At 43.1% G+C, this 12,390-nt stretch overlaps 1 protein-coding gene across 1 annotated transcript in view; it reads left to right on the forward strand.

The window, feature by feature from the left end:
* The window catches only part of LOC138284404 (mucin-5B-like), a 528,306-nt gene that overhangs the window by 160,361 nt on the left and 355,555 nt on the right, over positions 1-12,390 (forward strand). The window contains exon 5 of the mRNA XM_069223140.1: positions 1,419-1,549. Coding sequence (XP_069079241.1) covers positions 1,419-1,549 — 131 coding nt within the window. The remainder of the gene's footprint in view (positions 1-1,418; positions 1,550-12,390) is intronic.

A 12,390-nucleotide genomic window follows, 5' to 3' on the forward strand; every position in this document is an offset into this window, starting at 1 on the left:
TTTCAGGATTAAACATCAGTGTTATTGCAAGCAGTTTAGATTGCATGATTTAAGTACATTGATAACGCCACCACATAAACGTGTACAGTGTCAAGAACAACAGATTCAAACGACGTAGTTTCCTAGTAACCTGGACATTAATTAATTTCACAATGGTAACCTGGACTCTGTATTTGACTCATGGTCCATTATGGTTGGCCTGAACCTGTGACTTTCCCCCAGTCTAGCATATCCAGATGACCATGATAGGCACCTTGTGCTTTTAGGTGCTGTTTTTACAGAAAGTTCAAAACTGAATAGTTCTAGTTCTTGTTTTTTGTAGTTTTGTCATTTTATTTAGTATAATTTACTCCATTTTTCTAAAATGTTGTATTTTCACTTTTCTACTGTTTGCCTGTAAGTTAGGTTTGACGGCTTTGTGCCAAACTACCAGAAGGTAATGCATAAGTTAACTTAGTGACATTTTATGGTTCGCCCTGAAAAGGATTGTGATTGTTGCCAGGCCCACACTCCTCTCAACCAATAATCCCAATTTCTTACAAACCCAATGAATAATCTCCCACAATAGTGTGTTTATCCCTGATTGGTAAAGTAGGCTTTTAGTATTTGTTTATGTATGCAGACCATCTACAGACCTAGAATGCACTTGGGTCACCATAACTCTTGATATACTTTTCTCAAAAGATAAAACATTATGGTGAACTGAACCTGATTACCCTTTTTATTGTTTACTTATTTTCTATTTCTCATCCCCCTTCTCTCCTCTCGCTTTTCCTCATCCAACAATATATATATATATATATATATATATATATATATATATATATACACATTACTAGAGAAGTAATCACATCTGAATTCAAACTGTCAGTTGCCTCTTCTCATGAATGGTGAAAAGGTTAACTGGAGTTGATTGCGAAGCACAGTCCAACTATTGGGTATTTTTTGTTTCTTTGTTCTTGTGCTTTTTCTTGGTAAGTAACTCAGGATCTCATCTGTCTTGACCAATTTTATCAGACTAACAAAGGTGACCCAACGGTCAGGTAGGTGGGCAACTCCCAGCTTCAAAGAGGTAGCTTTGCAACATGGACAGTGAGACTAGCAATTGTTTTGATAGAAAATTTGACATTATTTTATTACAACAGTTTAATCAAGATTCCATTTATATGATATGAAACTATGATAAAATAAATGGCATACCTAAATGGCTCCTCTCTTAGCAAATATTGCTACAAATTTGATATAAGAGGCTTAACAGCTAATACAATCATATTCACCCATTCTCTTATTTCATCTTTTTGTTTTCATTTCTCATTGGAAAATGCTTGAGTTTAAAGACTTGTCAAAAGACTGTGCTATATATATATATATATATATATATATATATATATATCTTAAGACCTTATTGGATGTTTCAGGTGTCCAGCTATCAACAAGACAGTTTGGAAACCAACAGAAAATCAGCATTCCATCTGAAAGCTGCTCTGATGTGCCTCCAGTTACTAATAATGGTTCCCCAGGAGCAGGAGTAGATCAGTGTGTGGCACAGGTAAGAATACCCTAAATGTACCAATGTATATATATCCAGGTATATAAATGTATATGTAATTAAAATAAAAATACATATTTCTATATATATTTAAAACATATGAATATATACCCATGATATATATATATATATACAGTATATATATATATATATATATATATATATATATATATATATATATGTGTGTGTGTGTGTGTGTGTTCATATCACTAAGGAACCTTTATCTTGCTCCCTCACCATGCACTGCAATTACAGCAGTTACTCACGACATCTTCTTGATAATATCACTGTAACATTTGCAATAGAATTGCTGATGACTGTTAGACCTGACAGCCTTAGGGTGGTCACCCCTAACTTTTTGCCTGCCTCCCTCCACTTGTTGGACACTGTTTTTGCTGGTTTTTAGACTCTGCGCACTTTACTACTGCTAACCAGTGCTAAAGTGCATATGCTCTCTCCCTTTAAACATGGTAACATTGGATCATACCCAATTGGACTATTTGATTTACTTATAAGTCCCTAGTAGAGTGCCCAGGGCCTGTAGATAAAATGCTACCAGTGGGCCTGCAGCACTGGTTGTGCCACCCCCTTTAGTGGCCCCTTTACCTTGTCTGAGGCCTGCCATTGCAAGGCCTGTGTGTGCAGTTTCACTGTCACTTTGACTTGGCATTTAAAAGTACTTGCCAAGCCTAAAACCCCCCTTTTTCTACATCTAAGTCACCTCTAATGTGTGCCCTAGGTAACCCCTAGAGCAAGGTGCTGTGTGGGTAAAAGGCAGGACATGTACCTGTGTAGTTTACATGTCCTGGTAGTGTAAAACTCCTAAATTCGTTTTTACACTACTGTGAGGCCTGCTCCCTTCATAGGCTAACATTGTGGCTGCCCTCATACATTATTGAAGTGGTAGCTGCTGCTCTGAAAGGAGTAGGAAGGTCATATTTAGTATGGCCAGAATGGTAATCCAAAATCCTGATGACTGGTGAAGTTGGATTTATTATTACTATTTTAGAAATGCCACTTTTAGAAAGTGAGCATTTCTCTGCACTTAAATCTTTCTGTGCCTTACAATCCACGTCTGGCTGGGTTTAGTTGACAGCTCCTTGTGCATTCACTCAGACACACCCCAAACACAGGGTACTCAGCCTCACTTGCATACATCTGCATTTTGAATGTGTCTTCCTGGGCTGGGAGGGTGGAGGGCCTGCTCTCACACAAAGGACTGCCACACCCCCTACTGGGACCCTGGCAGACAGGATTGAACTGAAAGGGGACCTGGTGCACTTCTAAACCACTCTTTGAAGTCTCCCCCACTTCAAAGGCGCATTTGGGTATAAAACAGGGCCTCTGCCCTACCACCTCAGACACTTCCCTGAGAAGAAAACTTGTAACCATAACCTGCATCCTGCCAAGAAGAACTGCCTGGCTGCCCAAAGGACTCACCTGACTGCTTTCTACAGAGGACTGCTGCCTTGCTGTTGCCTGCTGCCTTGCTAAACTCTTGCCTTGCTGCAGAAGTGCGCTCCAAGGGCTTGGATAGAGCTTCCCTCCTGTTCCCGGAAGTCTCAGGACCAAAAAGACTTCTTTGTTTCAACTGGACTCCTTGTGCGTCGAAAAATTTGGCGCACAGTTTGCTCCGCGGTGAAAAATTCACTGCATGCCGACTCGGGATGACGCCGCTCGACTTCGCGAGGAAAAGATCGATGCAGCGCCTGCGGTGCGACCAGAACTTCGACGCATGGCCCGCCTGGACAACGCCACCCGACTTCCAGAGAGGAAATCAATGCAGCGCCTGCCGTGAGGGAGAAAATTCCACGCACAGCCCACCAGCACGACTTGCAGCCGGACTACAAGCCCAGGATTCCTCGCAAAGACCCCGGGGTGTCTGAAAACCCCGCGGCACACAGAGCAGACCTGTCCGCGCGCCAGAAATCAACACAACGTCTTCCCCGCGTGCAAAATAACAACGCAAGTCTGTGTGTGAAGGGGCGAAACCGACACACACACCATTTTCCACGCATCTCCTCCTCTGCAGCCCTTTGCAGAGATTTTTCACTCCAAACCATGTACTTTATGCTTGAAAGAGACTTTGTTTGCTTTTTAAAGACTTAAGACACTTTATATCACTTTCCAGTGATACCTTTACACTTTCATATTGCATCTTTTATCGTTTTAACCTGCAAATATCCAGATAAATATTATATCTTTTTCTAAACACTGTGTGGTATATTTTTGTGGTGCTATATAGTGTCATTGTATGATTTATTGCAAAAATACTTTACACATTGCCTTCTTAGTTAAGCCTGACTGCTCAGTGCCAAGCTACCAGAGGGTGGGCACAGGATAATTTGGAATGTGTGTGACTTACCCTGACTAGAGTGAGGGTCCTTGCTTGGACAGGGGGTAACCTGACTGCCAACCAAAGACCCGATTTCTAACAATGACTAAACTGTGCATGGAGAGGGTGTGACTTTCAGTTTCCTTAGGGCATGGGTTATAGGTACCTGAAATAACACTAACTATAACAGCTGAATTTCTATGATTTGTGTGTGTAACATATGTACCTAACTATAACACCCTTGTAACCATTGGTACATATATATATATATTTATATATATATATATATACATAGACAGCCTGCGAGGCAGAGCTGCCCTAAAAATGCCTGCAGGCAACACAGCAATGTATATACTTTGGTCACCCTATTTTGTTTCCTGAGTGAGACTGGTGGTAACTGACTCTGACTGTGCCCAGGGCTCTGCTAATCGGTCCAGGGCCAGTGCTCAGATTAAAAAGGTATTTATGTATAATTACAATTGGCAATCACAGACCACTATAAGTCCCTAGTCTATAATAGGGCAACGGGGATTCAAACAACCTATAAGTCCCTAGTATATAATAAGGCAGGGAGGTTTAGAGGCCCAGCAGATTTCCTGCACTGGAATGCGCATTGCTGTGTTGCCTCGCAGGCTGTCTTTACAAAAGTCAAATGTGTGCAGATTCGAATTTAGTATTAAAGGTACTTCCAAAGTGGTAAACTACCTTATTATTACAAATAAGTCACCCCTAAGGTCTCCCCTAAGTGCCCCAGGGGTGGGTGCCATGTAACTATAAGCAGGGACATTATAAAAGATGTTTTATGTTCCTTGCGGAGAGAAAAACAGCCCTTTTCGCTTCCATCATTGTCGCTACTTAGCACCATAGGCTAAAACTGGAATATTTCATAAAATATAAATATTGCTAGGAAGGAGCTAGATGTGTCAGTCTTGGACTCAGCATATTGGTAATGATAAATTCAAGAAGATGCCACTGTTGAATTTAGCCTAACTAATACAGAAAATAAGTTATACGACTTTCTCGTCTGTAATCAAAATCCAGCCTTTTAATGACCTCTGCTGATTGGTCAACCTTAACAAGATTAGCAAAGCTGCTTTGATGAGTTGATAAGTGGCTTATCTGGTGGGGGGAGATCTGCAACCCATAACATAGGCCAGAAAGGGGATTTGGTAAACTAAACTGGTCTTCAAAAGAACAGGACAGAAAGGAAAGCCAGTCAGCCCTACCCTCTCTTCCTGTACCCCTCAGCAGGTTGGCACACCAAGGAATGGATTTTGCGGATGTTCTGGTGGGGGGGGGGGGGGGCGGTTGGAAAGTGGATTATTGGTAAGGGCAGGTAAGTATGCACACTTAGTAATAGGCCACAAACCCCCTATAGGCTTAGTCAGGGTCTCAATAAATTAATCCCCGATCCAGCCTTTGTAGCTTGGCAATGAGTAGTTAAGCTTAACTCAGGAGACATGTGTGTAAAGCATTCAATAAACACAAAATAGTAAATAAGCAAAACAAAGAACACAATAAAAATCTAACACCAATTTATAAAAATAGATTATAATTTTATCTTTACAATGACACTAAAATGACAAACATTTTTAAAGGTTAAATGTTTTCCAGCGTATAAAAATCAAAAGTACTAATCTGGACATCTGGTCGCACTTGACTGGGGTAAAGTCCAAAGTGGAGGCCAACCATAATGGAGCCCTGGTCAGCTACACTGAGTGGGAGGCCTAGGTCAAAGTTTACCTTTGGACTTAGAAGAATTTCTGAAGATCCCTCACCGACCGAGACAAAGTCACAAGCGGAAGCTGTCCTTGCTGGAACCCTCTTCAGATACGTGTCACAGGAGGTCTTGGTGAAGTGGTCAACATTTGGAATTCGATGATTTTTCAGGATTTAAATCTTTGCCTGGGATGAAGCCGAAGTTGAAGCCCACCTTGCTGGAGCCCTCCCCGATACACTCAGTCAACTTTTTACCTTCGGACCTAGAAGCTTTTGTTGAGCTTTTTCTCTCCAACATCGGACGACCTTCCACAGCATGCTGATTTCAATGTACCGTCATTGGATTGCATTTCCAAGAGCCCCCGTGATATCCTGGAAGTCTGGGGCTTCAGACCTTTTCAACGGGATGAACCTGTAAGTCAGGCTGGGTCGTGGTTGACATTGGCCGACTTGACTCATGGCGTCAGGTCAGGTCACCTAAGGAAAGTTTTTTCTAAAGTTACTCTAAACTTCTCCAAACTTCTGCTTCTTCTTCCAGTAGTTTCTTCAGCATTCTTTAGGTGTCCCCAACTCATCCCAAGGTTTCAAAAGCTCTGACTTGCTCCTTGGCGATTATGACTCCAACCCCCAGAATGCATCTGGTTCAAATCCAAAAATGACCACTGGTCACTTTCTTCAGAGCTTGATGCAGAGGACTCTGGTCAGCTATTTTCTATGTGTAGCATACAGGGAGTCCCATTAATGAAGCAGTAGATGCCAGGCAAAGTCCTTTTCTTGGTCAAGCTCATGTGTGCTGCTGGTGCAGTCCTTCTGAGAGTAGGGCCCAGGTGCAGTTCAGGGGTCCAGCAAGGCAGTCATTCTTCTTCTTGTCTTGTTCTTATAGGGATCTGAGGTGTAGTGCAGCTCTGCTATAGTTATCCTTGCTCCTGGGGTGGCAAGCAGTGGGGGGCCTCTGTCCTATCACGTGCAGTCCACCACTCTCCTAAGTGACCACTTCCTGGGAATTGTGGCAAAAACCAATCCCAACGATCAACATTCCTCCAAAATCCAATCTTCAGTTTAGATCTGACTGAGTCCACCCACTGATGTGGCTAGGTTTCCCTTGACACATCCCTTTCTAGCCCTCTCTTAATCTAATCAAGGGGCACCTGGCTGTCTGGGTTTGCAGGAAATAAGGAAGGTATAGTTGCTGTCCCAAATGTCCTTCCCTCCTTTGAAGACCAGTTTGGCTGCTCTCCTCCATCCTTTTCTAGCATCTGCTGAGGCAGATCTCCTCCTACCAGATGCTTCCTTTGTTTCAGCCCAGGCCACCTCTCAACTCATGAAAGGCAGCCTGGCTCAGGCTACCAGAGGCTGGTCAATCAGAGAAGGGCACCACAGAGCTGAAGTTAGTAACTTTTCAGAAGAGTTCTAAAACACTTTCTATGTAAAAGTTATATTAAATTCAACAGTGACAAGTTTCTGGATTTAGTATAACTTTCAATTTGATACTAAACATGGCATGTTTAGCTCCTTCCTATGAAAAATAAGACTTTATTATTTTAAAAGAAAATCTCTCCATATTAGCCTATGGAACCCATTCACTACGATGGGGAAAACAAAGTTATCTATTTTTCCCTGCCAAGGGGTTATAAAACATGTTTTATAAAGTCCCTGCTCATAGTTACACTGCGCCCAACCCGGGGGTACCTAGGGCACACCTTAGGGGTGACCTATATGTAAAAATAAGGTAACCTAGGACTTTGGAAGTACTTTTAATTCCAAAGTTGAAGTTGGGGTTAACTTTAACTTACAAGCACCCAGCAAGGCAGGCCTGGCTTTAACATGACACTGGACACCACAGTAGTGCACCTTTGGGTGCACTACCTATGCTGGTGTCCCTAAACCTACATGCCCTACCATATACTAGGAACTTCTAGATCAGTTAATACTGCCAGCTATAATTAGCCTAATTTGCATAATTCATTTTACACAGAGCACTGGTCCTGGTACTTGTTAGCAGATCCCAGGGCACAGTCATAGTCAAAAAACCACCAGTATCAGTCAAAAGGTTTGGGGATGACCAGAGCAAGAAGGAGGACTTTCCTACAGAGTATTAATGGAAATGAGACAAACTAGTAGGTTGGTTAGCCAGGTCTTACTCTGCTGGAGGGGAATTCTCTATCTTGGATTTTCGAATTGCAGTACATTGTGGGACATGAATATGCCACACTTTGGACACAGCTGTCATTCTTTTGGGTGGCACCCTGCATTTCACTGGACAGGGGTTTCCCCCGTTGATCCCCCAAGACCATTGCATACATTTGTGAGAGCTGCATAGCAACTCTAAACTACAAGGAGAAGGACTGCCCTGCTGGTACACTGGTCTGCACACAAAGGACAGCTCCTAATGCACACTGGGAACTATAGCCCTGAGGACTTTGCCTTGCTTCTAAAACAATTAGGGAGTAGCCTCCCTGAAAGAAACAGGTTAACAGAGCTTCATTGCACCATCCCCCAAAGAAGTCCCAAGCCTGGAGTGTGTCCAGTGGACTTTTAAGGAATTGGCCAGGTGCATTGTGGGAATTGTGGTCCAGACTTGCAAGGACCATCTCAGAGCTTCTAGTCTCTGAGATTTGTGTTTTGGACACTTGAAACCCTCCAGAGAACTTCACGAAGAAGTTCTGGAAGTTTGGAGCAACTTTTGGAAAAAAGCTCCATAAGGTGACCGAACCGTGACCTGGCCTCAATTTCAGGTTCATTCTGCTGATGCTCCAGAGCTTTCCCCCATTGACAAGACTTTCAGGATTTGGCCAGAGCCCCTTAGGAAACCAAGCCAATGACGTTTTATCTGATCCCCAACTGATGAGGAGCCTTTCTCGTCTGTAATCAAAATCCAGCCTTTTAATGACCTCTGCTGATTGGTCAACCTTAACAAGATTAGCAAAGCTGCTTTGATGAGTTGATAAGTGGCTTATCTGGTGGGGGGAGATCTGCAACCCATAACATAGGCCAGAAAGGGGATTTGCTAAACTAAACTGGTCTTCAAAAGAACAGGACAGAAAGGAAAGCCAGTCAGCCCTACCCTCTCTTCCTGTACCCCTCAGCAGGTTGGCACACCAAGGATTGGATTTTGCGGATGTTCTGGTGGGGGGGGGGGGGTGGTTGGAAAGTGGATTATTGGTAAGGGCAGGTAAGTATGCACACTTAGTAATAGGCCACAAACCCCCTCTAGGCTTAGTCAGGGTCTCAATAAATTAATCCCCGATCCAGCCTTTGTAGCTTGGCAATGAGTAGTTAAGCTTAACTCAGGAGACATGTGTGTAAAGCATTAAAAAAAAACACAAAACAGTAAATAAGCAAAACAAAGAACACAATAAAAATCTAACACCAATTTATAAAAATAGATTATAATTTTATCTTTACAATGACACTAAAATGACAAACATTTTTAAAGGTTAAATGTTTTCCAGCGTATAAAAATCAAAAGTACTAATCTGGACATCTGGTCGCACTTGACTGGGGTAAAGTCCAAAGTGGAGGCCAACCATAATGGAGCCCTGGTCAGCTACACTGAGTGGGAGGCCTAGGTCAAAGTTTTACCTTTGGACTTAGAAGAATTTCTGAAGATCCCTCACCGACCGAGACAAAGTCACAAGCGGAAGCTGTCCTTGCTGGAACCCTCTTCGGATACGTGTCACAGGAGGTCTTGGTGAAGTGGTCAACATTTGGAATTAGATGATTTTTCAGGATTTAAATCTTTGCCTGGGATGAAGCCGAAGTTGAAGCCCACCTTGCTGGAGCCCTCCCCGATACACTCAGTCAACTTTTTACCTTCGGACCTAGAAGCTTTTTTTGAGCTTTTTCTCTCCAACGTCGGACGACCTTCCACAGCATGCTGATTTCAATGTACCGTCATTGGATTGCATTTCCAAGAGCCCCCGTGATATCCTGGAAGTCTGGGGCTTCAGACCTTTTCAACGGGATGAACCTGTAAGTCAGGCTGGGTCGTGGTTGACATTGGCCGACTTGACTCATGGCGTCAGGTCAGGTCACCTAAGGAAAGTTTTTTCTAAAGTTACTCTAAACTTCTCCAAACTTCTGCTTCTTCTTCCAGTAGTTTCTTCAGCATTCTTTAGGTGTCCCCAACTCATCCCAAGGTTTCAAAAGCTCTGACTTGCTCCTTGGCGATTATGACTCCAACCCCCAGAATGCATCTGGTTCAAATCCAAAAATGACCACTGGTCACTTTCTTCAGAGCTTGATGCAGAGGACTCTGGTCAGCTATTTTCTATGTGTAGCATACAGGGAGTCCCATTAATGAAGCAGTAGATGCCAGGCAAAGTCCTTTTCTTGGTCAAGCTCATGTGTGCTGCTGGTGCAGTCCTTCTGAGAGTAGGGCCCAGGTGCAGTTCAGGGGTCCAGCAAGGCAGTCATTCTTCTTCTTGTACAGTACATTGTGGGACATGAATATGCCACACTTTGGACACAGCTGTCATTCTTTTGGGTGGCACCCTGCATTTCACTGGACAGGGGTTTCCCCCATTGATCCCCCAAGACCATTGCATACATTTGTGAGAGCTGCATAGCAACTCTAAACTACAAGGAGAAGGACTGCCCTGCTGGTACACTGGTCTGCACACAAAGGACAGCTCCTAATGCACACTGGGAACTATAGCCCTGAGGACTTTGCCTTGCTTCTAAAACAATTAGGGAGTAGCCTCCCTGAAAGAAACAGGTTAACAGAGCTTCATTGCACCATCCACCAAAGAAGTCTGGAGTGTGTCCAGTGGACTTTTAAGGAATTGGCCGGGTGCATTGTGGGAATTGTGGTCCAGACTTGCAAGGACCATCTCAGAGCTTCTAGTCTCTGGGATTTGTGTTTTGGACACTTGTAACCCTCCAGAGAACTTCACGAAGAAGTTCTGGAAGTTTGGAGCAACTTTTGGAAAAAAGCTCCATAAGGTGACCGAACCGTGACCTGGCCTCAATTTCAGGTTCATTCTGCTGATGCTCCAGAGCTTTCCCCCATGGACAAGACTTTCAGGATTTGGCCAGAGCCCCTTAGGAAACCAAGCCAATGACGTTTTATCTGATCCCCAACTGATGAGGAGCCTTGCCAGACAACAAGAGAAAAATTTCCAGTAAAACAACTAGGTCTAAGGGTAACACTTTGACCGAGGCCTCCCACTCAGTGTACCTGAGCAGGGCTCCATTGTGGTTGGTCTCAAATTATGACTTGAGCCTGGTATAGCACAACCAGATGTCCCCGGTTAGCTATTGGCTTTTTGGCACTAGAAAGCAAATTTTTTTATCTTTCAAAAATCATATATCTGGTTCCCTATTCTGGATTTTTTTCATTTTTGCGTCATTTTAAAGAAAAAAATATTTCCTATTCTTATTCATTGGTTTGGGATTTTTATTGTGTAGTGTGTCTTACTTATTTACTTTATCCGTGTATTTCAAATGTTTACATACTTGTCTCCTAAGTTAAGCCTGCCTGCTCACTGCCAGTTACCAAGGGTTGAGCCACGGACTCATGTATTGAAATCTTGACTCAACCTATGTTGTGGTGGTTGCCTTATTGCTAGTGGTAGGTATATACTTATCCCTACTAATAACCCAGCCACTAAGATAATTGGTTTTCAGTGGTGTGGATCTGGACTTGTGATAGAATTACACCATAAGCAAAGTGAGGTAAGATCAGTAAAAATACACTAAATTTACTTCGAACAAAACTGTTGATTTGGGAATCTTTGAAATTTGGACTTGCGCACTCACCATGCACAGTTTCCTCATCAATATTTTTACTGCAGTTGTTACAGTAATATTATCAATGATGTCATAGAAGATTTAATGAGTGATGTAATATCTGGGGTCATTGGCACTGCATGTGAGGGGGTTAGTTATAGTTATCTTAGGTCACAAGTTGTAGTTACTTGAAATGTTTTGACTAAAACAGCAGAATTTCTGTGGTTTTGTGTGTATGAAATCTGAACCTAACTATACCATTAATGAATTCCTGAGGTTTTTTAAATTCTGTTTCCTTACTATAACTTTCTTGTAAACTTTGGATTTTTCAATGAATGTCTTGGGCTTTTGTAACGGTAATTAGGAAGCCCATTGCAATGCATAGTTTGGGTGCTTGGACACAGGGCCTGGCTTGGCATTGTGCTGCCTCCACCCAAGATACTGCTTCTGACCCCTCCTCCTTGCCATCCATTGTCCCTGTCCAGGCCCATGCTCTCTCATTACAGCCCTGTGTGGCTGTTGTTCTGCCACTACCCTTCCCACCTGCCCTGAACAGTTAGCTAGCTGCCACATCTAGCTCCTCCCTACCCTCTGTTGTCCATGTAGCAACTCCCCCTCTCCTACCTTACTTGATCCAATGTGTTCTAACTACCCCTCCCTCCTGTCATCCATTGACCATTATGCTGCCACTTTCCTTTTTGTTTGTCCAGTATGGCCAGCTTGTTTCCCTTGCCTCTTCCCCTCTACTTTCTGTTGTCCATGTGCATGGCCCTGTCCTTTTCCTATTACTTACCATGATCCTTTGTGTTGTACTGCCATCCAGCTTGCCCTTTGTGGTATATTGTGCTGCTGCAACCCCTGATGCCTGCCCTGTAAGATCAGTTTGGTGCTCAAGTTAATCTTCCTCCTGCCCTCTGTTATCTGACTCAATGTCCTTCCCCCATTCCTCCTGCCCTCAGCGATTCAATGTACCATACAACACTTTGAACTTGGCAAGAGAACATTTTGAAAACAAAGCTGGGAAATTGATTTTCCTCATTAACTTACATTGAAAAAG

Source organism: Pleurodeles waltl, chromosome 3_1 (assembly GCF_031143425.1).
Source record: "Pleurodeles waltl isolate 20211129_DDA chromosome 3_1, aPleWal1.hap1.20221129, whole genome shotgun sequence".
In the NCBI taxonomy this organism is placed as follows: domain Eukaryota; kingdom Metazoa; phylum Chordata; class Amphibia; order Caudata; family Salamandridae; genus Pleurodeles; species Pleurodeles waltl.